The sequence below is a fragment of the Protobothrops mucrosquamatus genome, unplaced genomic scaffold (genome assembly GCF_001527695.2).
Source record: "Protobothrops mucrosquamatus isolate PMUCROS unplaced genomic scaffold, P.Mucros_1.0 scaffold_213, whole genome shotgun sequence".
In the NCBI taxonomy this organism is placed as follows: Eukaryota; Metazoa; Chordata; class Lepidosauria; order Squamata; family Viperidae; genus Protobothrops; species Protobothrops mucrosquamatus.
The window spans coordinates 285,484-303,658 of NW_015386289.1; the positions used below are offsets into that span (position 1 = coordinate 285,484).

The window sequence follows — 18,175 nt, forward strand, 5'->3', positions numbered from 1 at the left end:
ATGGATTGTTTAAGTTTAGAGTTTGGAGTTAGAGATATTAATATTTGTTTACTTGTATTTGAATGTTAGCCTAGGTTTGGTTTGGGAAGTCCGGGGGGTGGGGGGATGGGATAAATCATTGTGTAATACCTGTGATGTATTTCTTTTTTCTTTTATGATAAAAACAATAAAATTTTATATTGAAAAAAAAAAAAAAAGATAATGATGATGATGAAGAAGAATTATGATGAATTCCTGGGGAAGTCATCATAATTGCTGTAGCCACAAATTGGATCCTTGCAAAGGACATTAAATATAGGCACTTCAAAGGGACAAGGTTGGAAATACCTGGTGAGTGACTCCCTTCAAACCTTAATATAGCAAAATGAAGATTCAAGACATGTACATGATGGCATTATCATGAATTTTTTCTGCTAGTGTCAGACGTAAGGAAGTAATTTTCTAGGTGTCATGTTGACCACTTCTCATTTTGTTAATAGATCCCAATGCTGTGATCTATTTTTTTATTTTAAAAGGTCATTTTTTTCTTACATGTCATTTCAAATAAATTAATTGGATATTAAACAACTTTACAGAGATCTACTGTTTATCTGCAGATAAATTTCAATATTTCATATAATGCTGTGAGAAATATATTGAAATCTTTGAGTTTCAGATATAACTTTACCGATGAATATCTTACATTAAGAGATAATTTTACTTTTAAAATAGTGGATGAATTTTGTTTTGAAGTAAAGTGGATCCATCATATTTGTTACTTTAGAACAACCTAGATGATCATTCTACATTTGAACTGGTGGGAGGTTCCAACAAAGATGATTTTTAATAAATTCAATCACTTTTGATAGGAATTATTTTGTATATGAGGTTAGTTTCCAGATCCTTTTTTTAAAAAATACCTTTTTTTCTTACACCTCCTCCTTGGTTTTTTGTACATTTATTGTTTGTTTTTCATTCCAATTAGTTATAATCAGTCCGTATAGAACACTGAACTATTTTCATTTATTCTTTGTTTACATAACATTGAATAATATTTTACCATATTTTATTGCATTTATTTTGGTATTATGCATCACATATATATTTCCTATCTTAATATTTAATATTAAACATAATGTGATTATTTGTATGTTTTATTTATGTAAGGATTTTAGATTCCTAATTTATAAATTTAATATTTATATTAGACCTGTCTAATATAACCTGTATGGGAAGATTCATAATCATAATTTAAAAATATTATTTTATGCTGGTTTTGGATCAAATAAACTAAATCTCATTTGACAAAATAAGGAAAATAACTACCCTCAAAGTAGAAAAGTTGGGACAGGATTTTTAAACCAAAAGAATTTTGTAATCCCTGTTATTGCTGAAATAATCCAGAAAAGCCAGATAATTAATATAAAATTAAGCCATCAACCAACAGTATAGAGAACTAAAATGAAATTTATAATATAATACAGCAGAAAGGTACTAAAGACTGTGAAAAGCAGTGTTATAACTGTATTGATAACTCATATTGAATATTCTAGAAATCAAAACTAGCATGACAGTTGGTAAATATGCATGAATGTGTAAATGTTTGCATGGCTCAGATGGCTTTTAGCTCAGATAGTGAACAATAACATTTGTAAACTTGCATATCTTTGTATGTTTCTAAATTTGGGGATCAAAATAAACAGGCAATGTTTTTTCTATATTACTCAATATGGCAGTATAACTTCAGTAGTGAATGTTTTTTGAACTATTATATTATGCCAAATATTTGAATTAGTAATTATAGACTTGCCTGTTTTGGATGAGTTCACAATTTCCTGCCTGCCATCCTCTCAATTTTGCCTCATTTCATTTGTTTAACTTTTTAAAAAGTGAATTGATCTTTCTGCAATTTCCTGCTAAATATTGTAAGTAGTGTGATGAGGGTGTTGAAAGAAAAATATTTATCAGGGTCCAGTCTAAGCCAGGAATAAACAAAATGGAGACTGCTTTAGAAAGAAGGTTGTAGTTTATTGAAGAACAGAATTACAAGACATGTGGCTCTGGAACAGCTGACCACATGTTGCTGGAAGTGGTGGGTTTTATACCTTCTTTGGCTTTTGTGTTTGGAGTTGTTCTTCCTGTTCCTGTGGCATGAACTTTGACCTGAGGTTCAGTGTGCTCTTTTTGTATTCTGATGGTGGTGGGTTAATCCTATTATGTCCTAAAGGTCATATCCTGCTTCCCTGGGGCTGTGGCTGATGGCTATATCCTGTGTTGGATGGGTGAGGGATTGCTGGTTCTAATTCTATCACTCTGCTATCAAATCTCGCTCCAAGGGATTTCGAAAGGTCCTATCTTGAATGGGTTTCTGCAGGCAGTATTTGTTCATGAACGGGGCCTCAGTCTTTCTGAATGGGATTATCAAATCTGCATTTCTACAGAGCTGGCCTCTGCCTAGGTCTATTAAGAAAACTGGGCCTGCTTTTCTGCCTTTAAGATCCTTTGGGGAAATATAATATTCTGCTTTTTTAAAATTCCCCAAAATATTTCCTTCTCGGGGAGGGGGTGCTATCTTCCTACAATAACAAGGGCTACATCAAATAATATTTTAGATTCAAAGGTGAGAGTACGTAGCCAATCTTGGTTTAGCTCAGAAGTTGAGACGTTGAAAAATATCCTGGGAGAAGGCAAAGTCAAACTTATGTAACAGTGGTAACCAGGAACTGAATTTGATTTGAGGCCATCTTTATCTTCTGTTTTTTTTTTTAAATTGTCTTGTTAGGCATTCTGAGATTTCTTTATAGACCAGAAATGAAGTTTAAACCTGGGAAATTGTCTATGTATGGTAGGAGACTGTGAAGTCCTTTTTGTCTGCTAAATTGTTTCCTGCTTTATAGTTCCGAGTATTGTCATTCTAAATAAATAGCAATTCATCAACATGATGCTTGGTAACCTCTTATTTTTCTCCTTTTGTTTTGTATCTTCTGCTTGTTGTTGCCCTGGATATTTTTGGAACACTTTTTTTCCCCTTTGGGGACTAATCAGAAATAGATATGTGCATTTTCATGTATTCTGTATTCAGCAGTGTAACAAGAAACTCTCAGCTTTCCTGAGATGGATTCTGAAATCAGCTGGAGTCATTGAAAATCGCCCTTGGCCACGAATCATGATTACATTGATAACAACAGCTGTAATATTAACTATGGCTGTGTTCAACATGGTAGGTTTAATAAGATTTTCTTCTACTTAATTGTATTGATTTGTTTATTCGGTTTGGGCATGTTACTTTCAGTGATGAGAGAAAAGAAATATGTAACCTGCATGGATTAAATTCTGTTTTTTATTGCTTTCAATGCATTAAGATAATTTGTATTTTTTATCAGAACAAGGTGTCAGACAGAAAGCTTCTGATAGGTTGAAAAAATTATACAACTTTATAGAAGCTTTTTTCCCCCTTCATGAAGAAAACATTGGTCTTTTAAAAAAGAGCAACATGTTTAACGTGATCAAAACTCCTATTTCCTTTTATATATTCATATGTTGTTGTTATTTTGTTCAGATTCTGTATATTTGACTGAAACCCTGTGAGATTTCTTATTTTTCTTTTCTTTTTTTTTAGTTTTTCTTGAATGGTGATGGTATTGTTGAATCTCTCCCCATTCTTAATTCATCAAATATAAGTTCTCCTGATGCAAGAGATCAGACAGCCTGGTATATTCAAAGCAACCATTTTTTCTTACCAGTAAGTTTGTATCTTATTTGCATGATCCGTAGCAGATAAAAATAGTGCCTATAAAATGATTAAACCCTCTGTAGAAAGGCTATTCCATGCAAATTATTTATTTTTTAATTACCCTGCTGGTTTTCTCCAAGGAAAACAAAAGTTACACTGAAGCTAAAGGTTACACTGAAAGTGTCAATGTACTATCTGGAAAAGTAGTATCTCATTAGGCCTTACAGACTAATTTGTTTCTTGTTTACTTTGAAGAAATGCTTGGCTGGGTTCAATGGGACTTAGGCAGGACTGCAATTCAGTAGTCCTTGTTTAGTTACCACAATTGGGAGCAGCAACTTGGTCATTAAGTGAAGCAGATGCTAAGTAAAGCTGCAACTGTGTTTTTTTTTATCTTACTTCAGTTTTCCTTTGCTTTACGGACCTGCAAAGATCATAAACGTGAGGATTGATTGCAGAGTGACGTTTTCATTACCGTCATAACTGAACAGCTGCTGTATGAGGCAGTCTGTAAGCAAGGACTACCTGTATTTGATTAGGCCTGTGCAAATCATTTCACAAGATGCTCTTTTATGAAGTCACAAAGCAGCTGTTCCAGGGGAAGTGTCTTCTGTAAATGCATGCTTGGAAATTTTGGGAGTTTTGAAGCAGCTGAATCTAGCAGATACAAAGACATGATTTGTCCATAAGCAAAATACCTCACTGAATGATTTGCACAGCCCTGGTCCTATACTTACATGAAAATCACTGTTCTGTCATAGCCAGTCTACATGGTTTCATTCTACATTTCTGTGGTAGTGTTCCAAATCTTGAAACATTCCTGACCCTCCAAGTAAAGCATGGTTAGTATATGAGGAGGACCTGTCTAATTGGTCCTATTCATCTCGTTTCAAATCTTTTCAGTATGACCACATTAATGAGATTTGAATTCTTGAGAAAGCCATTCCCAGGTACCATGTTAGTATAAAATGGAACATTCAGTCTCTTTAATTTGATGAGTCAAAAAATCTTCAAAGAGAAACTAGCAAGTCAGGGGAAGGGGTAGTGGAATCTTTCATCTCTAATTTTCTATGTAGATAGAATATTTGAATAAAATGTGTTCAACCCTCATCCCATTTATTATCTGAAATAATACAAGCTAGGCACTGTTTTATAACCAAAAGAATTGGGTTCTGATATTTGATTTCCAAATACCTATTTGATTTGATTTTTCTTTTCTAGTATTTTATCTACAGCTGCATCCTGGGCCTCATTTCTTGTTCTGTTTTCCTCCGGATAAATCATGAGCTGAAAATGGCAATCATGTTGGTTGCTCTGATTGTCTACAATGTAATTCTTTTACACACACATGGCTCTGTGCTAGATAACTACAGCAAGTTACTCTATACAATGGCACCTCTAAAAAGGTAGGCCACTAAATCAGAACCATTGTTTATGTCCTGGGGAGCTGGATGGCATGGGAGGCCAATTGCCTCCTCCATGTTTCTTCTCTCCTTGTAATGCTTAAGAGAAATGGCATGGGACCCAAATGACTGTTTTCTATGTCTCAAGGATCTCACCAACATGGTACATGAGATGAGAAGACAAGGAAGAAAAAAAATAGCCCATCTTTAAAGCTAGAGGGTGGGTAAAATCAATTCTATTTAATTTAGATAATTGATGGTAGCTTGGTAAGATTAGCATATTAGACAGGGTAGTATAAATTAGAAATCAAAAATAATATCCTTGTTTATTTAAGTCATTAGAAATACTCTTACGCTAGTATTTGTGTTCATAATCCATTTATGTGTGAGAAACTAATCATCTCCACAAGTGATGAACTACTTTTATTTTTATTCTACTACAGCCGACATTATATGCTTCCTGGTGTTCCATACTTTATTTTGACACATATAAATAATGACTTAATTGGCTCCATCACTTGAGGGAGTGTCACAGAGAAGAAGGGATTGACTTATTTGCCAAAGCAAATGGGTGGAAGCTTGTTAAAGAGATGATCCAATCTAGAAGTAAGGAAATTTTTTCTGACAGTGAGAATAGTTAGTCAATGGAATAGCTTGCATCCAAGAGTTGCGGGTGCTCCATCACTGGAGATTTTCAAAAATATAAGTTCTCCTGCCTTGAGCTGAGGGTTGGACTAGAAGATCTCCACAGTTCCTTCCAGCCCTATGATTCTGTTTTATAATAATGCAGAATGAAATTCTTATTGAATCACTGATTTTGGCAATCCTGAAATTGCTACAAGTTATTAGGTAATTATATTTTGTAACTTTTGCTGCTATGAAGGAGGGAGATTTTGTGATTTTTTAGCTATGGTTAACTTGACTGGACTGGAAATATATTTTTCCGCCAGATTTGCTTTTTTAAAAAATTTCTCATGAGAATATTTTTGCCACTTTCTGTTTATTTTATATAGTTTCTATATGGGGAAACATTCAGATACAAAATTGTATATACCAGTAAGCTGGCAATCTGAAATGTTACCATTCAGGGAAAACTGATTAGGTGCATAGAATGAAGTGGTCCTGAGTTTGTACCAGAATTTTTTGCACCGTGAATTTAAATGGGCATATTCAGAATCTGTAGACCGATTTTGGTTCCCTGTGATCAAAATACTTTATTTTTACAGGCCAGGGATCCTGAAAGATCTAAAAACAATGGGTTCTGTGTCTCTTTTTATCTTCTTCATCACACTGCTGGTACTCAGCAGACAGGTAAGTCTCTTTCTAGGATTTTCATTCTACTTTCAGTGCTCTGCATGCCCAAATTGTCTAGTACAGTGGTGGGCGTACCTATGGCATGCGTGCCAGAGGCGGCACTCAGAGACCTCTCTGTGGGCACGTGAGCCTCGCTCTTTGGCTAAGTTTTCACAGGAAAAAGCCATTTCTCAAGTCCCTTCTTAGCCAAAACAAGCCTCCGTAGCTCGCTCTTATTGAGAGCGATCCTGAAAAAACAAGGATGACAAAAGACAGCACAGTTAGTTCTGAAAATGAAATTCTTAAAGTGTGGAATTATTTGCCAAATAATTTTAAGTCAATGAAAGCACTTGGGATTGCTTTCCTTACTTTGTTTGGATCATCTTATGCTTGTGAGCAGCTGTTTTCAGCTTTGAATTATATCAAATCTGACACCAGAAACAGACTAACAGCTGACCTGAGTGCTGCATGTGTTGCTCTCAAACTTACAAAGTATGAGCCAAGGTTAGACAAATTATCAGCAAAAATCACATTAATTGTTCAAAAGCATGCCAAATGCAAACTTTTACCTTTCAATAAAAAGTTGTTTGTATCATTGAAAGCTTTGTTATTGGGTTTTTCTTTTAAGACAAAAGATGTTAATGTATGAGTTGTTTTTTCTAAACTAAAACCTCAACATTCAGGTTAAATTGCCGTGTTGGCACTTTGCGATAAATAAGTGGGTTTGGGGTTGCAGTTTGTGCACTCGGTCTCTAAAAGGTTTGCCATCACTGGTCTAGTATCTTGGTATTACCATTAACAGAGAACATGGGTGCAGCTTAGGTATTTTCAGGGATCCCAGCCTGGTCTACTTTAGTTTAGTAAAAGTGTTACCTAAAACCAAAGCCATGGTGGGTGATAGAAGTTGTGACTTGGAACATAGAAAGAATACACAGTAAAGTGCAATAGTTAATGAAAGATATGATGGAAATTAAATAGATGTGTAATTTTTGTGAAACTAAGAGAAAGGGGAAGTATGTAATACCTGATCTTATGGAGCTAAATTGAATAAATGCAGGGAAGGGAAGCTGTAGGTTTAATTATGAGTGAAAGGACATTATCTTAGAAAATATTTCCTGGTGTCATCTATGTTGCAAGTGTGCATGCAAGTAGGAATTCAAGTTTAATCGTGCTTCCATGCTATACTCTGATAATAAAAGTATCAGAAATTAGTTTTTCAAAAACGTGTGCAACATTCTGAATGAATGAAAGCTAAAAGAATACAGTTACTCTATTAAATGTAATGAACGGTTGGATAGCAACAAGATGAGGGAGCACAGTAGAATTATTGGGCCATTCAGAGACTCACAAATTAATAAGATGTGATTGATGAATATCAGTTTTTAAAAAAGGTCTGCCTCTTTCAAATACATGATTTACATTTAAGTCTATTCATGCATACAGAGGGCAAAAGAAGGGACTGTGGGTTTCTTGGTGTTCTCTGAGCTTGGTTGTTTTCTTGCAGATGTTTCATCACCAAACTAGCTAACATCATCATTGCTAAAGAAAGTGGGATATGCTTTCATTTGATTACACTGTTGTTTAATGTTAGCTTGTTTGTCTGAGCTGGTAGTTCCTTGATTAGGGTATTGTTTACTTCTTGATTGTGATATATGATTTGTCTGAGTGGCATACTTCTAGGAATTCTCTAGCATTTTTTCACAGTTACTGTGTTGAAACTATGGTTAAGTTAAGTCCATCTATTTTGAAATTAATAAGTATTTAAAGTATATTAAATTAAATTCTCAGACAAACCAGCCATCAACAGGCCTGTAAAGATAAACAACATCTACATACCATTCAAAAGAGATAATTAAAATGCCAGAAAAGGAAACAAAAAGATCAAAGCATCCACTCCCCAGCAATCAATACCCAAACGAGTAGAGAATAACATCAAGATTAACGCTAGACTAACAATCAAGAAGTAATCAAACAAATAAAAAATAATCTGTATAAAGTGTGTATATTGGATGGGAGCGAGAGTATGGTATGTTACTTCAGGAGAAATGTTAGGTGTGGCCAATTAGGAGAACTATGTTAGATCCAGTGGGGATATGTGCATAGTAAACCAAAAAAAAGAGGTGATTAGGAATGAATAGATTGATAAGTGAATATAGATTAAAAATAATTAAAAGAAATTATATTGAAAGAAACAACCATTTTGAAAGAAGAAGATTTCATTGATTTGGTTATATAGCGAGAAAGAGTGAGGATCAAATCAGCAAATAGATACATGAAAGAAAAAAATCATAGGTTGAAAATCATACTTAGAAAGCTGTGGTTGGATGGAGTTCATGAGATCCTCAAATAGAGCAAAGAGAGAAATATGAAGAATAAAAGGCAACGCATAAATTGGTTTATGGACTGGGTGGAAAAAAGTATGGGTTGTTTTACAGATGGAGATGGCCTCAAAAAGGATATTGGACAACTGTTAGATAAACTATAGCTTAGCCCTGAAAGGAATTGACTTTGGTTGTTGGAAGCTGGCATGAAGTTGCAAAGATGTCTCCCTTAACAATTCACAATCTTTGTTTAACAATGGCAACAGGGACTGCAGGGATTGCTGTTGCTAAATTATATGGACATGTGACATTGTAATCCACATTAGCAGCAGAAATTCTGGTCTCAATTGCCATCATAACACGAGGAATACCTGTATTGATTGTACAACTAAACAATCAGGTAGTCCAAATTTCAATTTTCATTGCAGTTATTCCATTCCATAATTGTATAACTAAACAAAGATTTTCCCCCCATAGCATTCTAACACTGATTTGAAACTGAAACTACCAGGGCTGTGCACTTTCCTGTTTCTTAAAAATGTCCTGTTTATTGCAGTAATTTAGATAAATTGGTTTTCTATTTTTAGTAATTCCATTAGGTGCTGTTTTATAAACATCTAGTAAGGATTGGAAGAGAAGGTGTCTGTTTTCCTCAGTAATTTATCCTAAAGTAACAATGAGGCACTAAGATATTGCAATGTTCATTTTTATGATAGATGCAGAATTGAGAAAAAAAATCTCCTTGATATATTTTGTATTATTAAAGCCTATTCTGAAACTTTATTGTACATGACCTAGGTGTTCAAGATGGCCCTATTTGTAACCGTTCATAAGTCATAACTATAGTTAGCACCTGAACCCGAGGAGAACCTGCTTTCTTTAACCGATGAGACTAAAGATGCACCTATTCCAGAATTATATTTCTAGATGAAGAAATCATCATCATCATCATCACCTCAACAACAATAGTATAGAAAGGATATGATCAGATGGCCCAGTTCTGCAGAATTTTGAAATCATTTATTCATTTTGATCCGTAGTCCAAATCTGCCTTGCAAAATACAATATTCTTTATCTTGTGAAAAGAGGCTACGGATGCCCTACATCACTCTCAAGATGGTTGAATATTTCATTTCAGTTTCTCTTGGTGATGTATTTGAGCTTGCTTTCTTGATGGAAGTAGTATATAAGATGTAACCGTTGGCATTGCTGTTATTAGACATTTTTTATCCTGTAAGACTGCCCAAACTCTCAGTTTAAAAAGCATGATGGGCTTAGTTCCTTGGAATTTAATTGAATTATAGGGAACCAGGGACTGGAGAAATTATTAAACATGAAAGACAGGCCATCTTCACACACACACACACACACACGCGCGCGCGCACACACACACACAGTGATCACTTTACAACTATAAAGAACACCTAAGAAATGTACTGACATTCATACTTTAAAAAAAACTTCAAGAGCAAATTTTCTTTCATCAAATGGAAATGAGAACTGATAGAAAAAATGTAGGGGAATTATATATTGTGGTTAGAATGTAAGATTTGCTAGTCTTGTATCTATTTTCAATCAACTTTACTAATATAAAGAAATAAATTTATATTAATAATAAATGTTAAATAAAGTTAATAAATAAATATTTAAATAAATATTAAATAATAGAAGAAATAAATTTTAATAATATTTTGAGCTCTTTTTTCTGAATACCATTCATATGATTTATATTGTATATTTCTTGTACAGTTCTGAATTTTGTGCATGTCTTTCTAAGGTCACTGTTGTTTTCATTGTATTTTCTTTCAGAACTATCCTTTTTGCTATAGCTGCTTAGAACTGTGACAGATTTATGGCTTTGTTCTGTTCTACTGTAGTACAAAACTAAGGAAAACCTTACTTGGCCAGCAGGAAGTAGCAAAAGACTATTGAGCTGTTGAATTCGATCAAGATATTGTTCTCCTGTAGCCTATTCAATTATTGTTCTTAGGGTGTACTACCTAATTGAAAGTCTTTTTATCACTTCGGAAAATTGAATACTGCAAAGAAATATCTTATTAAGCTTTAAGTGGCCTCTTACTTCTTTCTCAAAGACAGAGACTAAGCAAATGGAGTGTTTTAATTTGCAATCTTGGTATTAATTAGTAGATAGAGACTATGATTCTCTCCCATTCCTTCTAGGTTTGACCTGACTGCTATATTGCATTGAGCTTTAGTATTTAATATGGTTTGTGGACAGTTACAAGCAGTCCTTACTTACTGAATCCCTCATTCAGCAACTGTTCCAAGTTACAATGGTGCTGAAAATTTTTTTTTATGACCAATGCCTGCCTTTATAATGTTTGTAGCATCCCTTAGTCACATGATTGCTATTAGTGTCAGTAGGGGTGTCCCATACCTGATCTGTTGTTTTTCTTCTTTTTTTCCCCCTTGCAAGTGGAAAGATTAGAGAGGAAAGAATTACAAGAGAATAAATGCAAACACAATGAGAATACACATTGAAAGGAGTGTGGTGATGCCTGAGCAAATAGCACAGTATATTCCTCCATTTCTCTCCAATGTGTCCACTCTGTAAAGGGAGGGGGGAAACAGGTCAGACAAAGTGGAAATTGTCTATAGAAATCACTCCCCCCCCTTGCTTGTTTAAGCAATCTCTCTGGTCTACAAGAAGCAAGCAATTTTTGTAGGCAATCTCTCCAGTGTCTGACTTGGTGTTTTGTTTTTTTTACCTTCCCCCTCGCAGAATGGACCTCACTTAGTGACCAATTTGCTTAATGATGGAGCTGCCAATCTTAACTATGGTTGCTAATCAAAGACTGTCTGTGTAGAATTTGCATCATTGTTGATTACAACACACATTCTTCAATTCGAAAATAATTTTTGTCTCACAATATTTAATACATATATTACAGAACTGTTGAGTGGTTGGACAGTGTTGTTAGAGCACCACCCTTTGATACGGGAGGCCAGGATTTGAATCCCAGCTGGTACCTGCCTTATTAAGTTGTACCTTTGTCCTTGGACACACACACACCCCACTTCAGATATGAGAGTGACACAAACTAAGTCATACTGGCTTAGATATCACTCCATGTTTGCACAGAGATCTTGCCAAATTATCTGAACTTGCTACAGAACGACTAGATAAGCACTCCAAGCTTTAGGAAGGGTCTACTTTCCAGCACTTCCTCCTTCCAACAATTTCAGATTAGCCAGTTTTTTAAGTTCTTCAGCTCCAGATTCCACCAAACCCAAGTTAACAAGATCACATGAGATGTTGGGAAACCAAGGCAATCTGATTATAAATGCGTTACAAGAACAAGTCATACATGGATGAGTCAAAAGAACCTGGAATTAATGGAATATTACTACAATAATAGATCTAATGAGAAGGGATATATGAAATGTATGGGGATGGACAGAATACCTACAGTACATCCACACTGAAAAACAGCTTGTTACCCAACATTTCAACATAGTGAAGAGGAAGTTGCTCACTTGAGATAGATCAACTAACATTGAATCCCAGACCCAAGAAGGCCCAGAAGAACAAGTGCATGTGCTGCTGGTACTTGAAGCTGGAACATTATTGTCACCCCTCCATTACAGAGCACAGCAGCTAAAATGAGATGTAAAATCATGGATTAACAAGCTACAGTCAACCTTCAAGTCAGATTAGCAGGAGTCAGTAGAGATGTACCATCAGATAGTATATTAGAAATACCAATAGAGCCAAAAGAAATACTAAAAGAACCAATTGGCTAAAGAAATAAAAAAAAGTGCATGAATGCCCAGCAGGACTAATGAGCCAGCTGCTAGCAGTAGACTCTCTTCAGACTAGCTGTCACAAGGAAGGTCAGTGTTGATCATGAAAAACCTGAACAAGGGAACAGCACCAGCCAACTACCAGCCAATAACCTGCCTTCCCACAACATGGTACGTCCTAACTTGTATCAGGGCCACTAGCCTACATGACTATATGGGCCAGTACATTAGCACAGCACTGAAGGGCACAGACAACAAACAGAGACTCAAAACACCAGTTGCTCATAGATAGAGCAATTGGCCAAACTCAAAGTCTAGACAGACCAAGCTGAGCACAGCCTGGATTGACTACAAAAAAGCCTATGACTCAGTGGAAATCCACACACATGGAACTTTGAATTCCTGGCACTGTAAAAAGTCAATAGGACACAAGACATCTTCCTCAAGAACTCAGTGGGATTGTGGAGGACAGCTCACACAAGTGGCCATGATCACATATACCAAGGTGATACATTGTCCTCACTGCAGTTCTGCATAGACTTAAATTCCGTTAGGATGATGACAAGAATTGGATGTTGATACAGGTTCAGCAATGGAACTACCATCAGCCACCTTCTCTACCTGGATGACCTCAAGCTATAGGCTAAAAGGAAATGAGACATCAACTTGCTAATCCATCTGATATGGATCTACAGTGAGGTTATTAGGATGTCATTCAAATGGAGAAGTATGGCTGGATGGTACCAGAGGAAAGGTAATTAAAACAGATGGGGTGAAACTATAATGGGCCACATAGCAGACATGCAGACCAGCTACAAGTACCTTGGTATCCCACAGTGTCAGAACCACAACGATGAGGCAAGCAAGACAGCAACATCAAAGTACCACCAGAGGATAAGTCAGGTCCTGAAGAGTCAGGTCAATGGGAAGAACAAGATACATCCTATCAGTATATACATCCTGTCAGTTATCAGAAGCTTCTTCAATGAAAAGCAAAATATTTTCAAAGGGGAAAAAACTAAGAAAGTCCAGTTGCCTTTTGGAAAACCCTTAGAGACAGATGGGAGATTCCACAGACGTTTGTGGAGAATAAGATTAAGATGATTAGACTAGACTAGACTAGACTAGACTAGATTAGATTACCTTTGGAAAAACCCTTAGAGACAGATGGGAGATTCCACAGAAGTTTGTGGAGAATAAGATTAAGATGATTAGATTAGATTAGATTAGATTAGATTAGATTAGATTAGATTACCTTTGTTGTTACTTTTCTGTGTACACAAAGGCACACACTAAAATGAAATTCTGATGCCTGCTTTTAAAAGATATACAGTATATATGAAGTACAAAGCTACTACAGAATCTAGTTATTCTGCTTTGGATACCACAAAGGTATTGTGTATTGTGTTCTCTCTCCCTCTCCCTCTCTCTCTCTCTCTCTCTCTCTCTCTCTCTCTCTCTCTCTCTCTCTCTCTCTCTCTCTCTCTCTCTCTCTCTCTCTCTCTCCCTCTCCCTCTCCCTCTCCCTCTCTCTCTCTCCCTCCCTCCCTCCCTCCCTCCTTCCCTCCCTCCATCCATCCATCCATCCATCATACAAACACACACAAACAGTATCAGATTAAAGAATTGTTTTGGACACTAAATTTGTAATTTTTATGAGAATATATTTAAATCTACTTTTCTCAATGAAACTTAGGTCTCTGCAGCATTAAAGTCTGATCTTGGTCATACACACTGCAAATTATAGATCCACACCTAATGAACATAGATATTCAAAATTGTTATCAAACAATTCTAAATGATATTAGCTATCTTGGAACATTCTGATCAAATTAAATTTATTTCTGTGGACCAGAGGCTAACTATATGAGATTAGGTGGATCCCACTGTAATTATTGATCAATCATTGAATAGAGAGAATGTATTTGAGCAAGTAAGTAATCTCTACTTTTTAATTATAATATTAAAATCTTCCTCTCCTTTCCTCAAGAGTATTTTAACTGTATTTATACTTTTTTTGTCCAAATTTTCACATGAGAGTTACTGGTATCTTTTTGTTATTTGAAATTGCACATATGATCCCTTTCTTCCTTATTGTTTGATTTTGATCTGGAATAATTACGTTTCACAATTAAGCCCTATTTGCAAATGGCTTGTTAGTACTTACTGATAAAATAAAATACTGTAGAGTTTTGTAGCCTTTTCTCAGTATTATATAAATGGTACAAATTTGAACTATGCCTTTGATACTTAATGTCTCATCAGTTTTGTCTGGACAGTTCAGATGCTGTCTGAGGCAATCAGTTATTGAGCTTTTGCTTTAGGGTGCCCTGAGTCTGAATGAATTTGGTTGTGCAGAAATCCAATAAAAAACTAACTTGGTTTGAGAATACCCAAGATATATATAACAAGAGCAATAACTTGGTATAACAACATATCTCAAATATATTATTAGATAAAACAGATGGAGTTCACTTAAACTAAAACTAGTTGGGTGGTTTTGCCTCTTTCTCTAAATAGATCTTGTGTAGGGGTCTATGGTTGCACACAATAAATTTAATGTCTTCATACTTCTAGTTAAAATGGAATAAATTTTGACAAAATAGCTTGTGTTTAATTTAGAATGTGATTGACTATGTAAATTGTCTTCTGGAAAACATCAAAGTAGGGGTTTCTTTACAAAGCATATGACTGTCACATTCAGTAATTAATCTAATCAGTACTTTCTTTTACTTCTGTCACAGCAGTGTTAGCGAAGACTGCTTTTGTGACCAAATTATTCTTACAGATTTTAGAGTTTTGAGCTGCATAGAAATGTCACAATCCTTAGAATTTAAGAAACTCATTCAGCATTCCCTTTGTTGCCTATAAGCGAATGACTTGTAATAAATACTGAATTTTACGTTTTAGCTCTCTGTATCTCTTTTCAAAGGGAATAGGAAAATAGAGAACATCATACAGCTGCAATGCCTCTCTTAAATACTGAGATATAGGCTGTCTTGACTTAGGACCATTCATTCACTGTCCCCTTGAAGTTTGGTGGTGATGAACGAGGGAACTTATGACCCATGCCCGAAGTTATGGCCATTGCAGCTCCCCATGGCCACATAGTCAAATTCAGGTGCTTAGCAACCTATTCATGTAACTGAGGGGTTCTCCAATTCCACCAACCCACTTATCTCTCCCATCATCTATGCTCTTTTGGTCCCCTGCCATCCTGCCCTCTGCATCTCAGCTGGCCTTCACCATCTACTTGCTCCTGCTGCTGACAGGGCATGCCCAGTCCAGCTGCTGGGCTGGGTTGCGACTGGCTTTGCACCTCAAGAAAGGGTGGTGGGGAGCCAAAAGCAGTTTTTTTTCCTTTTTCAGAGCACAAAGCAAGCTGCACCCCCACCCAGGAGCACTTTGCGTTTGGGGCGTTTGGGTGCACAGTGGTTCAAAAGCTGCTTGGGGCTCCACCCGTTTTTTTCTTTTCTTTCTGTTCCCTTTTTTTATGCAGTATAAAGCCAGTCCCAGCCCGACCAAGCACTGAGGCTGGGAATGTCTCATCTGCAGCAGGAGCAAGAAGATGGCAAAGGTGGTCTGGGATGACAGAGCATGGGGTGGTAAGGGTGAAAGGGACTGGGCTGGGATAGCTGTGGCTTCCTGGGACATGGCAAACACCCCAGAGCCACATAGTTTTCGGTCTGCTTGCTGACATTCAAGGCAGGGTGCAGGGCAGCCAAAAAGGCAGGTGGAGAGAATTGGTTGTTTAGCGACCATTCAAAATTACCTGGATTCAACGTTCTGACAGTCACCCATCCCCTCCAGTCATGTGACCACTTATCAGGTTCTCTCTCTTATGGCTATTTGCAGCTTCCCACAGTCACATAACTGCAGCTCTGCTAAAACAGCAGGTGATAGCTTGGTAGGAAGCCTTTGCTCAGATTCATGAAGCACACCAATTGCACCTTTTCCTAAATCATTAATCTTGTCTCACTCAAGCCTTAGTCATCCTACATGTGGACTGACAGCAGAACACTCTCCCCTTAAGACCATTTGGAAGCTGCAGCCGGTTGACAATACGATGATGCAGACTCTTAAGGGCATACGTTGGTACACCCACATGACACCTCTGCTACTTGCACAGCACTAGTTATCTATAAGGAGGCAATTCAAGATGCTGATTGTGACCTGCAAAGGCCTTCATGGCGTAGGGTCTGATTATCTGAGGGCAGCTATTCTCCCATCAATTCTAACTGGTAATACCTTATGGGCCTTCTTTAAAATGGTATCATTTGATGAAACCTTAGTGACATCTCTTGTCTGCAGCAGTGCTGTCCTATAACATAGCATCTCCCCAGAGGTTTGAATTGTTCTTCAAAAAGGCCTCAAAGATTTAGTTCTTTCCTCAGATGCTGTATCAGAAAAGTGTGTGTCTTTTGTGAAAATTGTATTAATGTGCTGGGTGGATTAGTCCTTGAGTTATCACATTATTTTTTGCTCCCAGAGTCATCGTAAAATGGGCAGCTTTAAAAACTAGATTTATAAATAAGTAAAATATTTTTGAAGCATTTCTTTTGAAGAAAGGCATTTTTACCATTGACTATATAAATAGTAGATTTCTTTATTCTGTGTCATTACTTTTATTTGGCAAATAGATTAATATCAAGACTCATATTTTATTCTCCCTATCAACAAAAATAAAAAGTCACTCTAAATGAATTTATGTGTGACTGAATTTCTGATTCAGTATCATTTTCATTCATTTTTTAAAAAAAGCGGGATATTAAATAGCAACCTCTCTCCCTTTTCATTCCATATATTTTCCCTTGTTCTTTGCATTTTGGAGAGACATTTTTCTTCTTTTCATTATGATCAATGAGAGTCACGAAAGAAAATTATTCACCATTTCTTTCTGTTTTTTATTAATTGCTTTCTCCATTCCCTCTTGCTCCTATCCCCCCAGAAGCTTATTTTGTTTGAACTTTTTTCAGGCTATTTCAACAGAATAGAGAGGACGAGTGTAATAGTATTTCAGGGAGGTGAGATATTTCCACTAACACTTCAAAAATGCAGATGTCTCTCTTTATTTCCTGTAGTTGTCTTTTCCATTTTTTTACTGACTGTTCCAAAAATACATTGGGAAAAGATTTGAAATATGAAACTGATTTTCCATTGGATTTTCCTTTCTCAAGCTTCCTTACCAAGCTAGCTTTGAACAGTTATATAAATTGGTTTAATAATAATAGTTTTTAGCTAGGTTTTTATACTTTTTGATGTACTTATTAGCTGTTTTTAGTTCTGTTGTCACTGCCTAGGATAGATGGATGGCTATATAAATTAGTTTAATAGTTAATAATAATAAAGTCCTTGGGAACTTGGAAAGGACTCGATAGGTGGGTAAAAATGCCATATCCAGATTGAACACTGGCTGACTGTGCCACAAACCATAATAATACCTGCAGATAATTATATCACTCCCCCAAAAAGTCTGACCTAGATTCTTTCTTTATCTATTATTTAATTGGATCTGAATCTCCCCTTGCGGCTTTCCCTTTCAAAAAATATACATTTAAAATGCTTAAGGAAGGACAAGCAAGAAAGAGGAGGAGGAGGAGGAGGAGGAGGAGGAATTGACTTTTTTTAATAACAACTCTCCACATTTTGTTTCTCTCATCAGGAAAAAAAGGGGTCTTAGAG

General features: G+C 36.1%; 1 protein-coding gene across 1 annotated transcript in view; it reads left to right on the top strand.

Moving 5' to 3' along the window:
- ADCY2 (adenylate cyclase 2) overlaps nucleotides 1–18,175 on the top strand; it is a 126,570-nt gene that overhangs the window by 94,274 nt on the left and 14,121 nt on the right. Inside the window, exons 17-20 of the mRNA XM_029286396.1 lie at nucleotides 3,062–3,199; nucleotides 3,599–3,721; nucleotides 4,934–5,118; nucleotides 6,342–6,426. Of these exons, the coding sequence (XP_029142229.1) occupies nucleotides 3,062–3,199; nucleotides 3,599–3,721; nucleotides 4,934–5,118; nucleotides 6,342–6,426 (531 nt within the window). The remainder of the gene's footprint in view (nucleotides 1–3,061; nucleotides 3,200–3,598; nucleotides 3,722–4,933; nucleotides 5,119–6,341; nucleotides 6,427–18,175) is intronic.